At 44.5% G+C, this 18,005-nt stretch overlaps 1 protein-coding gene and 1 pseudogene across 1 annotated transcript; both read left to right on the top strand.

The window, feature by feature from the left end:
- The first annotated feature begins 1,411 nt into the window (after window positions 1-1,411).
- Window positions 1,412-2,417, top strand: LOC146234928 (uncharacterized; annotated as a pseudogene).
- A 7,659-nt stretch (window positions 2,418-10,076) lies between these two features.
- LOC146234927 (tubulin alpha chain-like) lies at window positions 10,077-16,425 on the top strand. Its single transcript, XM_084689526.1, has 4 exons — window positions 10,077-10,234; window positions 13,304-13,526; window positions 14,616-14,764; window positions 15,105-16,425. The coding sequence occupies exons 1-4, from the start codon at window positions 10,232-10,234 to the stop codon at window positions 16,077-16,079; spliced, it is 1,350 nt and encodes a 449-aa protein (XP_084545652.1). The 5' UTR covers window positions 10,077-10,231; the 3' UTR covers window positions 16,080-16,425.
- The last annotated feature ends 1,580 nt before the right edge of the window (window positions 16,426-18,005 follow it).

Below are 18,005 nucleotides of genomic sequence, written 5' to 3'. Positions count from 1 at the left end.
TTGGCAGTGATGGTTCCTCATGCAGTAAGTGTTTTTCTGTTACGCACCAAAACTCAACACCTGTCAGCCACTAGAGCTACAAAGTATGAACTGTAATTCTTGACTCAAAGTAACATTACATTCCATAGATGCCCCACATTGAATCCAGTTTCATTGTTGCCCACCCCTGATGATGGTGAACCACATGACTGTGAGATGGTTGTCGATAAAGTGCAAACACCCAGACTTGATATGTTGTGACAAACTTAGGGATAATGCTGAACTTGTGTTGAACGTAGATGGATCTTCGTCCCGAGCATGGGATGGCTCTCTAAACTCCGGATAAGCGGTCTGCACGGACAGTGAGACATTCGAATCTGGTAAACTGTCTGCACAGCAGGAAGAGTTTTGCTTTGACAAGGGCATGTTGTTTGTCAGAAGGCAAGGTCGTAAATATTCACACTGACTCGAGGTATGGATTTGGAGTTACTTACAATTTTGGTGCCATATGGCCAGAAAGAGGTTTCATTAACTCCTCAGGTGGAGCAATTAAGAATGGAAAGATGATTTGATAATTGAATACTAATACCGAGAAAGCCAACTATTGTTAAGTGTGAAGCTCATACTAACAATAGCAGAAAAAAAATTTCAAGAGGAAATACTAGAGCTGATGTTGCAGCAAAGGCTGCGGCCCTCTGATGTGTCCCAGGTCTGTATTTGTTTTTTTTTGTGTCTCAGCAACCAGAAACGCGCATTCCCTCTCTTCATGTTGTGGTGGACCTTCAAGTCGATGCTGATAACACTGAGAGGGATGGTTGGTTATCTGTTGGCTGTGTGAAAGATTCCACGTGCATTGTTCCCTTGGTTGGCTCGCATGGCGCACGGATGTGCCCATACGAGCAAGGGGGGTATGGTCTCAATAGTAAATACAGATTTAGTTTTGCACCTGGTTTTTCCACAAAGGCTGAGCAACATTGTGCTCAGTGTCATATTTACCAGCAGCATAATCCCGGAAAGGGACCAAAGAGAAGAGACCCAGCCCACCCACCACCAAGTGGTCCTTTTATTAATTTACAAATTGATTTTATGCAGATGAACAAGTGTTGTAATTTTGAGTGTGTACTTGTAATTGTTGTCATGTTCTCTAAATGGGTAGAAGCCTACCCATGTCGGAAAGTTGATGCTACCACGGTAGCCAAGATTTTATTATAAGAGATGTGATCTGTAGATATGGGATCCTCACAAGACTGTCCAGTGATAGAGGTTCACATTTCACAGGTAAAAATTGTTCAGGAACTTTGATAAGCGCTCCAGATCAACCATCATTTCCACTGTCCCTACCACCCACAGTCTGCGGGGACAGTGGAGAGGCAACATGGAACTTTGAAAAAAAAAAAAAAACTAGCCAAGATATGTAGAGACAGGCCTGAAGTGGCCTGGTGCACTTCCACTAGCTCTTATAGCCATGAGGTCCACTCCCCAGAGGAGAAATGTACTTTCCCCACACAAGATAGTTGAAGGGAGACCAATGAGATTGCCTGTCTCTCCCACTATCACTGACACAGATGGATATCCACCAAATGGATGATACAGTGTTAAACTTTTGGTACGCCCTAACTAGAGCAGCCAGGGTTGTGCATTCACAGGTGAAAGCTGCCCTGCCTGGGGAGCCATGTCATCCCTATCAACCGGGAGACTACGTGCACGTGAAAGTGCACAAATGGAGGACTGCCTCTCACCGAGATGGAGCTGTCCATAGCTGTTTATCTTGGTGACTCACACAGCTGTGAAAGTGGAGGGTCGTCCAACATGGAGCCATGCGACACACTGCAAAACAGCCCCGCCACCGAACAACACGGTGGAGGGTTCAAACGGAGAGTCAGGGGCCGGTGGAGGAGCTGGTGCACCTCCAAATGGTGCCTGCTCCAACTTGTCATTTGTCTCATCCCCACCGGGTTACTCTTCCAGGAGTACACCAAGGGGGGTGGAGACCCGTTTGCAGCAGCTGATCCGGGAGCAGGTTCCAGTCCAGCGGACCGATTTGAGCCAGAACCAGGACCCCGCCATCCAGCACTCCAATCCAGGGGTGCTGAGAAGGAGGTCCCAAAGAACACCCACCCGGAGGTGTTGAAGACGTCGAAAGGTGAGTCACATGTGGAGAAAGCCAGAGAGGGGCTGCTGTTGCTACCATGCCTCTCTCCCCCATATGTGATTCATGAAGCAGATGACAGCACCCAGACGGGAAACCAGAGAGAGGAGCCTGGAGAGGGGAAGACACTTTCAGTCTTCCCCGGCCTCTACATGAAGCAGATGACAGAACCCAGAACGGGGACGAGAAGATACTGAGGCAGAGGCACTCGGTTGTTTAAAGGAAACCAAGGCCGCTGCCTGAGCTACGATGCAAGATGAGATCCAGACATACTGACGCACACACCTGACAGACATTTACTGATACTGGACGCACGAGTCCACAGACATCGCATACATGAGCCACACCGAGAGTCACTATTGCACGCTCCCAATTATACTGATGTGAACATTGTTCTTCATGTGTGCTTTATGATGAATCTCAATCTGTACAACAACACCTTACCGTGGAAGAAAAAAAATGACTGGACCAGCATTAGAGGGGACAGAGTTTGTGGTTAGAGTCCCAAGCACCCTGGAGGTTATCCAGGGATATCTGTCCCTCTGTCAATGCCTGATATGTGTAAGGTTAAGAAGTGGTTTCGTGTAAGGTTGGATGTAACAAATGAGACTGTTCTTTGGAACGAATCAGTCATCTCTTGAATATGCCCCATCTGCATGGTTATGGTGTATGGCAGAGTGGACTTGTGTGTACTTTCTGTTGTGTACAGTGCTGTGCAGTAGGCTCTCTGAGGCATGCCAGTAAAATTATGGTAGCCCAAATCAAGCCACAGACAAAAGCAAGCAAAACTGATGATTACTGTATTGCCCTGAGAATGATGGACTTGTCTGATATGTAATCTCAAGTACCACGTGACTACTTTGCTAATGTAATAAAGATGGCCATTTGCCTCCTTCTATTTTCCAATTGATATACAATATTGTATGCAATCTGAAGAGATCTGTCTTTAACCACAGATCAGTTAACATTAATTAAAGATAATGGTTACTTTATTGCTTGTATACTGTTTGAAATGCTCTGAATTTACATGTAATGAACAATGTTTGGTCTATACCCTGCTGTGTTGAGCTCACGAGAGCAAGACCCTTGGTTATGTCCAGGAGAGAAATATGCCTATGTTTCTAGAATCGTTGATAAACTGTCATTATGCTGTTTGCTTATGAAGTGAATAGCTGTAAGCTGGTTCTTTTGTAAGGTCCTAGGAAATGCCTGTGTTACTAGGATGAATCAGAGGTTACAATATCACCAAAGTGTATAATGCCATGCAACTTTGAACAAGGAAAATAGAAGGAGGGTTAAGGTCATTTCTGGGAGCCCTATCTAGAGAACTAAACAAAAGCTATTCACTTCATTGACTTTGTACCTTTTTCACCTGATTGGGTACTACCTAATACTTCTTCAAATCCTATAATCATGTATGCTGTAGTGAGTAATAAAAGATACTGTATTGTTTGATTGTTAAGGTATTGAAATGTTATGAAACTTGTGAAATGTAAGGCACTACAGCAGGCCCCAGGTAAACAGTTGATGAATGATTGTTGTGTTGACGTTAAACGTCAAAAGGGGGGACTGTGGAAGAAATTTAGATTTCCTGTGTGCTTACATTATTCACTAATCAAGAGAACTAGTCATTGGATACTAGTTAGTATGTTCTCATGTAAGCTTGCTATTAATAAGAGTAGATTGTGTCTATGTGTCAGGGTTAATAGATGTTTGAGATCAGGAGAAAGTACTGGCTAAATGGTCCTTGTCATGACTACAAGGAGAGCTCCAACTATGAACTCTGTAGTTTGAGTGGTCATGTGTTGGGAGCTGTAAATCTCTTTCTCTGAGACTGTTGTAACGTCATTACTGCCTGACTGTCACTATCTATGTTTACATTCTTGTGGCCTATAAAAGATGGTCCTCTGTCCTTCAGAGGGGAGAGAGACTCGATTGAGACCTAAGCCTGGTGTTGTGTTGTCATTTATTGTCAGAGGTCTGGTTTTCTCTCCCAATCTGCAGATTGATAAATACTTATTAAAATCCAGAACTCAACTGAACTTAGTCACTCCGTTTATGAAGAGACGGACAAAACACTTTCTTAAACACCCTCCATAGTACGGATAGTACGGATGATGACTGGAATGTTGAAAACAATGTTCTTAGTGGATAACATTTAAAAGTACAATAACCACAACAGTAGCCTAACAGTAACTGTTAGGCTACTGTTGTGATTATTGTACTTTTAAATGTTATCCACTAAGAACATTGTTTTCAACATTCCAGTCATCATCCGTGTTGCCTGATCCTGAGGGGAAAGTAAGTATCAAACTTTTTATGGTATTTTTTTAATCAATATATGTATTATGTAATATATGTATATGTAATATATTTCTGTTTCCTTAACATTCCCACCCAGCTAGGCAAAACAAATCAGAATCGAGTATTCACCCAGACCATGGTATAAGTTTTGGAGTAACTATTGCTACACTGTACATAGGCCATGTGTTGTTTTTAGTTAGGCATTTTAGATAAGTGGATTCATGTCTCTTGTATGTAATGTTTTCGTGTATGGGCCATTGCGCCTGAAATAAACATTAAATAAATAAATAAAACATGTTATTACTGTAAATGATTAATTGCTTAAAATATATTATTAAATGTTTAATGTCCTAGCCTTGCTTGGCAAATGAAATCTATGGCGTGCCAGCAGACTCACTCAGTCCAAAACGAAACTAAGCAGCTTCTTGTAAATTGAAAGACAGATGAGCCAGATTCCTGACACTTAGAGGGTCACGCCCACAAGCAAAGCATCAATACACAGTAACGAGCTGAACGATAACAATTATACAAGCAGTGACATCAGAGATACGTACGGTGTGACTGTCTGCCTTGAGGGGATTTGCTTACCCATGGAGATATGAATGTGACACGTCAAGGTCGGTTTTGGTGGATGGACATATGCCCAAACCTTCGGGTTACGTCCTGTCCAACCAGCCTTTCTTGATAGGCTATAAATAGCTGCAAGACTTTTCAAGAAGGTGGATATCAGCTAAATTCTCAGATGACACTGCTCTATTGTCTTTTCCAGGGCTCAAAGTCAGATAAAAGTAGTGCCTTACTAGCCTTCTTCCCAGGGCCCAAGCCTTTACTTAACCCTTGTGTTGTCTTAGGCATTGTTGCCAGGTCCGCCGTTTTCCCGCGGAATTGGGCTACTTTTGCCCAAATCCTACCAAACTGACTCCAGATCAGCACATACACACATGGACATGGGGCACGCCCACATACACACACGCACTGTGCGTGTGCACACGTGCCTAATGCTCTCAGTCTCCTGAGAAAATCTCCTGAAAATTGTTTTTAATGCTGGCATACTAAACATTTGGTGTTACTTTGTAGATATTACAATAGATTTGGCAATGAAAGCAATGCTGTTGGACTTTAAAAGCAGTGTATATGGTTTGGCAGGGGCATATTTTGAGTTCTGATATTGGGCTGGTTTTTGGGCTGGTTTTATTGGCCATTGGACTGGTTTTGGGCTGGTTTTGATACACAGACTTGGCAACCCTAGTCAAAACCAAGCTTATCACCCAGTCTGTGCCAAGAGGACAGGAGAAAGGCCATGGGTGAGTGAATTGATTTAGGAAAATATATCAGCAAGCTAGTGTTATATCAACGTTAAAGGGGCGATTGACTGGGTTTTTGGGGTATTTCACACTGTTCCTTAAGGTCTCCAAATGGGGTATGTAACATTGGTTGGGTTGAAAATGGCCCGGGTGCTCTTCTATGCCCCCTGATAGATCCTCTGAAATGTTCCGGGAAAAAACACTAGCTTTTCTCCTTTTATGGTATGCTCATTAATATTTAGATAATCTGCGCGCTGATTGGTTGGTTTTCAACGAGTGAAGCTGGGGAGCAAAAACACAACATGGCCAACAGCAGCACTCACTGAAACACCAAAGGTGGAGACTTGAAATAAAAACATGCAAATTAATCTATTATGTCTACACAACACTGTTTTCAACACATTGACTACATATAATTTGAAATGATAACATTACTTGTTTCCACTTCTGTTGTTGAAGCAAACTGGATTGATTTGGGTGGGTAGAACGTCAAGGTTAGCAACCAAACCATATCGTGATTCAACTCGGCTTCAGTTAGCTAGCTCTAGATATCTTGCTGAAAAATAACCTGACAAAGATCTGGACAAACATGCATCGTTAATTGTAGATTTACATGACACGGGTTATTTATTTGAATGAAACACAGGAACATGAAACAACCCCTTACAAAAAAGAAGTATACTTCAAGTTTATTTTGTAAGTATACTTAGTATAAAAAGTATACTATTATCATGTTACTTAAACTATACTAGCAGTGTATTTATTGATATACTTTTTTTGTACTGAGTAAACTGAATTGGCCCACTTTTTAGTTAATTTAGTACACTTTAAAGTACACTTGTAGTGTATTTCAAGGTTTACTTTTGAATACTGCAAAGTAGCCTGTGTAGTGCACTTTCAGTTCATCAAGTATACTTCCTCAAGTACTTCAAAGTATACTTTGGAATACTCTAAAGTAGCCTGTGTAGTGCACTTTCAGTTCATCAAGTATACTTCCTCAAGTACTTCAAAGTATACTTTGGAATACTCTAAAGTAGCCTGTGTAGTGCACTTTCAGTTCATCAAGTATACTTCCTAAAGTTCTTCAAAGTATACTTTGGAATACTCCAAAGTAACCTGTGTAGTGCACTTTCAGTTCATGAAGTACACTGCCTAAAGAACCTCAAGGTATACTTTACAAACTTTCAAGTACACATTCAATTATTGTAACTTCTGCAAGAAGTTAACTTAGTATATGTAATGTAACTATGACTAACTAATAAACTCAAATGTTAAGGTGCCCCTCAGAATTTGTATCACACGGTGTGAGCGGGGCCCCCATAAAATTACACTGTAGGTATTGAATGACGCCAGAGGATGTCTAACAACTTTTAAGCTGCGATTCCGGCTTTTCTGATGAAACGTAACAGTCATTTAACTTATGGTTACAATGGTAAACCAGCACAACAATGACATTTACCACGCAAAAAAACACTACATTCTAAGCAAATACATTTAAAAAACGAAATTCATAAAGTTACATTTATATTTCGAACAAACGGCAAACTTATCAGCAAATTTTAACACTATTTACCGCCTTGCATCATGGGAATTGACCAGCCAATGAGCCACACTATCTTCATGTTTTCACGTCGTTATTTCGTTCTTCAGTCAGTTTGACATTATAACCTTCAAATTCTCAAGAAGCTTTTTCGTTTTTTCCCCATTAATACTCCAATTGATAATCATTAGTATAAGAGTATAGGGCTTCAGAATGTTTTGGCAAGGTTTGAAGGTTACAGCTTCAGTACCAAAAAAAGATTCAATGTGCAATGCATTATCGATTTTCATAGACATGAATAATAAGGAGATGGATCTAAAAAATGTAACCTGTAATGTACTTTAAAATAATGTGGACTGTTTTTGCTGTATAATAATAAAAAACGTACATCCTACTCCAGAAGAAATGTATACCAGTTTATTAGCATACTTCTTAAAAGTACATCAAAAGTGAACTATTTTCAAAGCATACTTAAAAGTACATCAAAAGTGAACTTGTCAAGTGAACCGAGACGACTTCTTGTCAACATACTTGTTGGACACATGGTTGAGATGCATGGGTAAGTTTTTTTGTTGTTGACAGGAACCAATGTGGCTCTAAAGTAAAATTCCTCAACTTAAAAAACGGATTAATGTAAAACATCGTCTTAAAAATGAACAGATTTGGACATAATTTGGTAAACCATGAATCTTAAGGAATGTTTCAAATTGTTTTAAGGTACTGGTATGTGTGGCAAATACGACTGGGTCTGTCTATGTCCTAAGGGCGTGTGGGGTTTTCTTTTTGTTCCCATTTAAGGAGAATCCCCACAAACAAGCAGAAAGAGCAATGTGCTCTTGGAATTGTAACACTTTTCCCATTGTTCAAAGATCCCTTTTCAAAGAAGGGCTATGTAAGTACTTAACTAACATGTTTTACTGCATTTATAAAAAGTACAGTCTTCCCAGAACCAAAGAGCATCTTACACATTTCCAGTTGTCTCCAACAACCAATAAGGTCTCCTACTGACTACCATCTTGTCTGGGTTCAGTGTCATGCCAGTAGTCCTTTTTACAACACTTGATGGCTCTATTTCGTATATCTGCTTCTGTGCAACACCAAAACATATAATACCTCATTGATTGTGTCTTGCAAATGTTCGCTTTTATTTCTGTAGGATCACTTCTACGATCCTGATGGTGGAACAGGCTACATTGCATGGCGCCTTAGAACCGTGCAGAGGAGTATATCCCATCGTACCCAAACAAACCTGGATGCCAGCAGCCCTATGGGAGAGAGAACTGGCTTTGGACCTTCCTTAACTCTAAATAGGGATGTTATCTCTCTGGTGTAGTGTTATAGAAACACTGTCCAGAGTTGTATTTAACTCTTTAAAGGGATGTTATCACTCTGGTGTAGTGTTATAGAAACATTGTCCAGAGTTGTATTTAACACTGTTAGAGTCAATCTAGTAACTCGGTTGCAGAGTTAAAACTGTTACACTAGTGTGAGTGTTAAATTGACACTGCTCAGTGCGAATTATATAAACACTGTGATAGGTCAAATGTACACTTACAGAACTAATTTAACACTCCTGTGTTTTCCTGTGTGGGATAGTAACCTTTGAAAGAGCTTGTGAGTACACTTGAGGTTTAATCCCTAATGAATCGTCAAACTCAGATACACAGTGGGCCAAAAAAAACTGGGACAAAGTCGCTGGCCAGATTTCATATTTATTGGGGAAAAAAAGCATGTTTTCCCTTATTTCTAGATATAATAATGCACTTTTTCATATCCCCTGCTTAGGTCGCTGCCCCCGCGACCCGATCCCCGGACAAGCGGTAGATGATGGATGGATGGATGGACTTTTTCATATGGGAACAGACTTCTTACAGCCACGTCGCTACGCACACAACACAAACAGTCCTTTGCGGTGGTGAACAGATATTCTGTCGCCCACCTGTCTGGCAACTGTTTTCCGCCTTCCGTTTGGCCATTTTTGGGGAGAGGTATCTGACATCTGCTCGTGGGGACTGACAGCATGAAGTTGCGAATGAATGAAAATAGAGGTGGGGATGCCTGCGGGTCTTGACGCGCCAAGGCACTTACAAAGCATTCTGGGATTTGTAGTAGCTAATAGCGGTGCATGCGTTACTACCGCAGTGGCAGCAGAGAAGGCGGGGACTTTCCTTGTACTTACTGTAAGTCGCTCTGGATAAGAGCGGCTGCTAAATGACTAAATGTAAATTAATAGATAGCAATTATAAGTTACTTAAATTAACTGCTTAGATAACTTTAAAAGTTTGGTATAATCAGTTTAAACAAAAGTAATGAGTGTTTTTGTTGGTTCCTTGTTGGGTGTAGAGGGAGAGATGATTCTAGGGTAAGGGTCCAGGGGTTGGGGTCTGGGTCGGGGTAGACAGACCTTCAATCACCACCACTGATTTGCATACTTTAGGTGTCCTGTGTAAGTCATGTTTGGGCTCATGCTGCCCTCATCGTGTTCTCATCGCTCGTCACTCCAATGTAACACTGGGTTAGTCTGCCACCTTGTGGTCACGTGCAAAAATGCAGTTGGGTAAAAATCTGCGGTAAGGGATTTAACAGTGAGTTTACAATAAAGTGGGACAAACCAGATAGGCTAGTAGTTACAGCTGGCGTCAGCATAATTTTAACTTCTACATTTGACGCAGAGGACTCTCACCTTCCAAGACACGCCCTTTTTTCTCAGAACGTTCCAGCTTCACCGCTCATACGTTGTAAATTCATAATTGTGGGCGGGCCGTTTGTGACGCGCTTCCCGCGTGTTGAGTTTAGTCTTCAGCCGCTGTGCACACCTGCCGCACAACTGCCTTACAGAGACCACATTATCGGGCGCTGTGAGAAGTTCTCGACACAGCTAGGCAACTCGTACTGCACTATATCCGCTTGTTTTTCTTTAAGAGAAGATAGATCTACCTACTGTCCGAAAACACAATGGTAAGTGTCTTCCGTCTTTATATTGATATAATTTGGTTCTTTTTGCATTTTTATTGCCCACACATGCTATTACAATCCTTTCTGCAAGGAATGTCTTTCCGCTGTTAATGTCGATACTTTCGCCTCAATCCATTTCCTCTTCTCGGGAGTATTTTTTTGCTGCATCTACCGTGCACAGCCTGCGCTCTCCCCCAAATCCTGGCCATGAGAACGGTGCAATGCAGTTGTCTGACCGGTGCCCGGTGGCTTCTTCTAGAAACAGTGACGCAGCGAAAAATCGAGCACCGTCTGACGGTGACTGTCACTGCTATATTGGGCAGATGGCCTTAATTCGGAAGAGTTTCAATGAATTCTCATTGAGAAGGACCGTTTTAATGCATCGACAGCTTCTCAAGTATGACCTGGCTTGTGTTCTGCATGTCTCCACCTTGGTCAGACTGACAGCTTGCTAAACCTGATTGACTGAACTCTGAAAGTTACCCAAGCAGGTCTCTCGCGTTCTGCATCAAGGTGTGTCTCTGATATCACGCTGCTTCACAGTCTAGAAAAGACAAATATCCGATAAATATCCGATATCTTTCAGAATAGCATATCAATAGTGAAAACATTCTTATGGAGTCTTGGAGTACAGCTTTACACTGACTTCAGTTCTGGCCAGCACAAATCAGTATGACCACATCACAACCACCACCATCTAGGAAACTCCTTATATGGCCCAGTTGGTTAAACGTTATCCAGGGCCATTATATGTTATGATGTGTTATTACAGTCGAGTTATAGTGCTCTGTCTCTCAGCAGTGCTGTCTGTGCTCAAGCTGTCAGCCAGTCTGTGGTCACTGCTGACACAGACACACCCGTCTGCAAACCCTCTCACACACAAACACACACACACTCAAACACACACACACACACACACTCTCAAACACACGCACACACACTCACACACAAACACACACACACACACTCTCAAACACACACACACACACACACACACTCAAACACACGCACACACACTCAAACACACACACACACTCTCAAGCACACACACACTCTCTCAAACACACACACACTCTCAAACACACACACACTCAAACACACACACACACACTCTCAAACACACACACACGATCAAATACACATCCATCAGCCTTCTCACACATACAGACACACCCGTACACACACACACGCACTGTGTGTAATGAAAACAGATCAGCATCGTAGCATGGCGATTTATGTGTCTGTGTTTATAGTATGTTGTGTGTGTACTATATTTCTATAAGTGTGCTTTGAGAAACATTCACGCTAGTGCGTGCATGTGTCGGGAGCCTGATACAGGGTCATACAGCTCAGTTTGGATGCACTGACCCAGATTGGTGAGTGACCCAGTGCAGCTGGCAGGCTTGGGGACGTGGGTGGGCATGTAGCCCAATTAGCTTGCCGGTTCCCAGCAGCAGGTAAGGTGAACAGATGCAGAGTTCCCCCAGAAATAGCAGTCTGACCTGCCACGCCTGCCCAAACTAGGCAGCAGCCATACCATCCCCCAATCCCTCCATCCATCCATCCATCCCAGGGGGGCAGCTGGGAAGGGACAGGGTAAATATAGTTGTTGATGTTGGGGGGGAGTTTAGCAGCTCAGGGTGCGTGTGGTCAGGGGAGGGTGACTGTACAGGACACTGAAAGGAAACCCTTTTAGTCATGAACCAGGGCTTCGGTTTGATTTGAACATGGGTGGGAACCTACTGTCATCCTATCACTATTTTCCCTGCCGCAAATGATTGGTGGGGACGTTTCAGGGGTCACTTGACATTGGTAGGGACGTGTCCCTACTAACCGGCCCTAATCTTAGCCTAGGGTCTGGAACAATATGCATGCCTGACTCACTGTCGCTCACAGTGAGAGTTAACGGCATAGGGGAGGAGGGAGAGAGAGAGAGGGAGGGAGAGCTTGCTGAGGTAAGCCTGTACATGTCTGGCAGGAATGCAAGGAATGATAACCAGGGCTTCAGGCTGCTTTTATTTCTAAAGCAGAGGGAAGGTTCCTACAAGAGCTGCCGGTTAGTCAACTAACTGGGAAGTAAGGAGGCAGAATTTGGGGGAAGAGAGTTTCCGGTGATAACACAGGCAGTTGGCACCGAGACACACCTGCTGTTTCAATATCCTGGTCGCATCACGAGCCAGCAAACACAGACGTTTGTGTAGCTCCCGAGGTGTGTACCCTGCCAGCACCAGAAACAGCCGTAGACGTAAAGGTGTAGCAGGGCAGGTATGTGCTCAGACACACCTGTCTGGCTCACTCTGTCGACTCTGGCCTTCATGGCATAGGAAACCATGTCAACACTCCTTTGTGTGTTTACGATGACGATTACAGAGCTTACAATGGGGTACTTGTCCGTTTGTTTGTACAGTAGGTTAATACCTAATACATGTCCTGGCTAGGCTGGAGTTGGTGTATGTAAGGTAGAGAAGGCTGCTTAGTTAGGTTAATAGTGCAAACTGCTCACCCGTCCAAGTTTGATGTAGGTAGTTAGGTGGTTGAGAGGAAGGAAATACTTGACCCTAATTGCAAGCCCAACTTTAACTAAAAATAGGCTAGATGTAGATCCTAGTAGCTCTGTGCTCCTCCACATGAAGCAAGACACCACGTCACTGCTTCTGATTTTCAACAGCAGCTGCAGTGACCCACATTTCCCACACAAACAACTCATCACTGTGAATTCCCTCGGCCTCTGTCTCCCTCTTGTGGAGTTCAGTGGAATTAACGATGTCATCGCATTATCACACAGTGATCAGAAGGCATAATGGATAGTTAGTGGTGTACGTTCATGTCATTGTCGAAAATCACTGTCACTCCAATTATCCCCTACCCGCTGTCCTCTCTCCTCCCTCTCTTCCCCCATCTCTCTCTGTCCTCTCTCCTCCCTCTCTTCCCCCATCTCTCTCTGTCCTCTCTCCTCCCTCTCTTCCCCCATCTCTCTCTGTCCTCTCTCCTCCCTCTCTTCCCCCATCTCTCTCTGTCCTCTCTTCTCCCTCCCTTCCCCCATCTCTCTCTGTCCTCTCCCCCCCACCTCAGCGTGAGTGCATCTCCATCCACGTGGGCCAGGCTGGCGTCCAGATGGGCAACACCTGCTGGGAGCTGTACTGTCTGGAGCACGGCATCCAGCCGGACGGTCAGATGCCCAGCCACAAGCCCGTGGGCGGCCATGACGACTCCTTCACCACCTTCTTCAGCGACACGGGAGCAGGGAAGTACGTTCCCCGGGCCATCTTTGTAGACCTGGAGCCCACCGTCATCGGTAAGTTGTTTTAATAGCTTGTTCCGCTAACCCTGTCCTCAGGGAACCCCTGTCCTGCTTGTGTAAGATGTTTCTTGGCTCCAACACAACTGATTCAAATGCATGCTCGTTGGCAGGCTTCTACAGAGCTAGATAACGACCCATTTATTTGAATCAGGTGTGTTGGAGCAGGGAAACATCTAAAACATGCAGGACAGGGGTTCCCTGAGGACAGGGTTAAGTGTAGTTAGTGTAACTACATTGAAGTTCCCATGTCACTACAATGTTGTTACTGTAGGTATTGCAATGTAGTTACATGGTCATTGATGTAACAGTCATTTGCAAAGTATATTACTTAAACCAAAAAGGACCGGACAGGCTGAAATCAGGACCCATTTAGACCAGCAAAAAAGTCATGTTTCACCCTGGGATGCAAATAATCAGGGATTTGATGTAGCTAACACGACTGTTCAGCAGTGTGCAGGTAGTGGTATAAACAGGCCATAGTTGATCTGTGATCCGTATCTGTGAAATCGCTCAACCTTTTACCTGTCACACCCTCGTTGGACCATAGGTGACACTACAGGCCACAACCCATTTTTCCATTTTCAAAGTGATGGCATTCCCACTCCATTGGTCCAACATACTCGCCTTATTTTTCATGGGGAACCGAAATATGTCAAAGTCTGCCATGTTGGATTTCCCTGTATAATGAACATTGGGGAAAACCTACAAAAATCTTCTCACCATCCATAGCTCCGATTGACTTGAAATCTGGTTTTGCGTGTTTGGGATAGATGTCTGGAAAAAAAGTATACTTGTGAATGAGATATTGAATCCAATATGGCAGATTTATTTGCAAATTGGAGAATTTACACCTGTTGCACATATTTCCATAAAAATATGTGTCCATAAAACAATGTGACCATAAAGTCAGTGTCTGAATTAGCTTTTGTTGTTTGTCAGTGGTGTAGTATGTACATTGTGAGTTGATATGCGGACATATTGGCCGCAAATCAACTTCCTTTTTAAAAAGGAAGTTCCAACCAAACCCTAACTATGGACTATGGCACTGCTGATATGAATGATCCTATTCATTCTTTCCTCCAGATGAGGTTCGTACAGGAGCTTACCGCCAGCTGTTCCATCCCGAGCAGATGATCTCCGGCAAGGAGGACGCTGCCAACAACTATGCCCGTGGACACTACACCATCGGCAAGGAGATCATCGATGTGGTCCTGGACAGGACACGCAAACTGGTGAAAACCTAAAACTGACCTTTAGCATTAATCTCTTGACATTTAGTCATTTAGCAGACGCTCTTATCCAGAGCGAGTTACAGTAAGTACAGGGCCCAAGGACACATCATCATTTGACATGGCCTGGAATCGAAATGACAACCTTCAGAATACTAGCCCGACTCCCTAACCACTCAGCCACCTGACTCCCACTCCTTGACACTAATCATCCTCATCTTCCACTTTATCGAGGCCTTTTCAGTCCCCCCTGCATCAGGTCCCTACAATCATAGGAAAACGCGTTCCAAAAAAAGAAATTCCAGGTAGATGAAACTAACATGTTGTTGGATTCTCTCCTCAGGCAGATCAATGCACTGGTCTCCAGGGATTCCTGGTGTTCCACAGCTTCGGAGGAGGAACCGGATCTGGTTTCACCTCACTTCTCATGGAACGTTTGTCGGTCGATTTTGGCAAGAAGTCCAAGCTGGAGTTTGCGATCTACCCGGCTCCCCAGGTGTCCACAGCTGTGGTGGAGCCCTACAACTCCATCCTGACCACCCACACCACCCTGGAGCACTCTGACTGCGCCTTCATGGTAGACAATGAGGCCATCTATGACATCTGTCGCAGGAACCTTGATATCGAACGTCCCTCCTACACCAACCTCAACAGGCTCATTAGCCAAATCGTCTCCTCCATCACTGCCTCCCTGCGCTTCGATGGAGCTCTGAATGTGGACCTGACAGAGTTCCAGACCAACTTGGTGCCCTACCCCCGCATCCACTTCCCTCTGGCCACCTATGCCCCGGTCATCTCTGCTGAGAAAGCCTATCACGAGCAGCTGTCTGTGGCAGAGATCACCAACGCCTGTTTTGAGCCTGCCAATCAGATGGTGAAGTGCGACCCTCGTCATGGTAAATACATGGCCTGCTGCCTGCTGTACCGTGGTGACGTGGTTCCCAAAGACGTCAACTCTGCCATCGCTGCCATCAAGACCAAACGCACCATCCAGTTTGTGGACTGGTGTCCCACCGGCTTCAAGGTGGGCATCAACTACCAGCCCCCCACCGTGGTTCCTGGAGGAGACCTGGCTAAGGTGCAGAGGGCCGTGTGCATGCTGAGCAACACCACCGCCATCGCCGAGGCCTGGGCCAGGCTGGACCACAAGTTTGACCTGATGTACGCCAAGCGGGCCTTCGTGCACTGGTACGTGGGCGAGGGCATGGAGGAGGGAGAGTTCTCCGAGGCCAGAGAAGACATGGCCGCCCTGGAGAAGGATTACGAAGAGGTGGGCATCGACTCGTTTGAAGAGGATGAGGAGGGAGAGGAGTACTGAAGAGCTCCGTGCTTTCGCTCGTTACTTCTCCTGGGGTTTCTCTTAACAACTGTGTTTTATGATTTGCCAAACCTGTACTTCGTGGGCTTCCTGTTAGTAAAATTGAATTATTTGTGTCTTCTTCTCTGAAGGAACTTATGTGTGTCTGAATAAACCCCAAGGTATCTGCATCAACATCAGTGTTGTAAATCTTCCAGAATCATTACTTTCCCTTGTTTTTATATACTATTTTCTGATCTATGTTGTATTTAAGGCTGACACTGTCCAGCAACCTTTCTTTTTTTTGTAAGAGTGCCCCGTTGTCGGTTGTCAGGATGCACAATTAAAAAACTCACTATTAAAACCACTGCAATTCATGGTGTTTACTTTTTAACGTTACTAGCTCGGGCTAGCCATCAAGAAAACCTTAATTTTGTAGTATCAACTTGACATCAAGACACACAATGTCCCTCAGAAACACAAGACTCTGATGTTGCCCACTTGCTTCCACTAGAGGAGATGGAAACTGTTCCTTGCAGAGACCAGCTTCCACTACAGGATACACAAACTGTTTCTAAGACTGGAGGAGATACAAACCGTTCCTCAGGGAGACTAGCGTCCACTAGGGGAGCTGCGGGGATAACTCCAGAACAGAGAGCTCCATGCCCACAGCTGTTAGCTGATTGCATTGACAGTATTGATCTGGGTCATTGATCAGTGATAGGTCCTAACCTGGTATTGACTAGTAACAGCTCCTGAGCTAATGTCAACAGGAAATGTGAGGCTGTAAGGTAATCAGGCTTGCTATAGAGACACATAGACCAGGTGATTTATTCAGCTTTATAAATCTGGCTTTGAGACGGGGATAGGAAATCGAGTCAGCTGAGCTGGTCTGCCAAACTACACAACCCTGGGAAAAATCAATGCCTGTTGTGGTTCCTGCACATTGAGATTGCTAGCATGGATAGGTGATCTTTCTCTGTGGTTATGGCCACTTATGTTCAGGCTTCATGTACGAGGTGAGCTGGAAAGAGAAAAGGGTGTGTGAGTAATGTCTTCTACTGGACAGGGGTCAGAGAGAGAGAGGAGGAGAGTACGGAAGATAAAGAAGCAGATTGTGAAGGAGAGAAGGGGGAAGGCCGCAGGAGCATAAACAGCATGCGGGTACATGGCATGACTTACTGACTGTACCTGCCTGACTGGCTTTTAAATAAACAGGCAGCTGTCAGCACTATCCCAGCAAACACTCCTATGTGTGTGTGGGCGGTGTGTATGCGTGTGTGAGCTTGTTTGTGTGTGTGTGTGTCCCCTATGAGAAAATGAGCAGCTGGGGAAGAGATAGGCTGAGCGCTGCACACACACCATTACCTGTCCATTTAGAGGTATTAGACCAGGTGTCCAGGCAGGCTAGACTGGATAGCCTATCAGGAAGGTGATAAGAAGATCAGGCTAAGTGTTGTATCAGCAGACATATTAACGGACCCCGCCTGGGCCTGGGACTGTGTCTACAGACAGGGAAGCTGCTGGTATTTCAGCTGGGTTCCTAGCGTGTGACCTTGACAGGTTTCCCTCCGGAGTGGGAGGAACCTGTTGTCTTTATTTCTCTATAAATCATCCAACTTAATCAACACCCTTTCCTCAGTCCCGGTCTACCCCAACCCTCCCCCTGTCTAACCCTACCCCCCCCCCCCCTTCTGTCTTTACTCCTGTGATTGTGTCCCAGCACTGTTTAACAAGGATTCCAATGGAACTATTTACCTCTATAACACTGTGTTTTCTCTACTGCTGTCAGTTGTGGGGGAGATAGGGGGATGTAGGACTGGGGGAGGAGGGTGATGTAGGACTGGGGGTGGAGGGGGGGGGTGGAGGGGATGTAGGACTGGGGGAGATAGGGGGATGTAGGACTGGGGGAGATAGGGGGATGTAGGACTGGGGGAGATAGGGGGA

The sequence above is a fragment of the Hypomesus nipponensis genome, chromosome 23 (assembly GCF_054491055.1).
Source record: "Hypomesus nipponensis isolate SF chromosome 23, ASM5449105v1, whole genome shotgun sequence".
Classification (NCBI taxonomy): domain Eukaryota; kingdom Metazoa; phylum Chordata; class Actinopteri; order Osmeriformes; family Osmeridae; genus Hypomesus; species Hypomesus nipponensis.
Note: the sequence above shows the minus strand (reverse complement) of the source record. Positions and strands in the feature narration are given on the sequence as shown.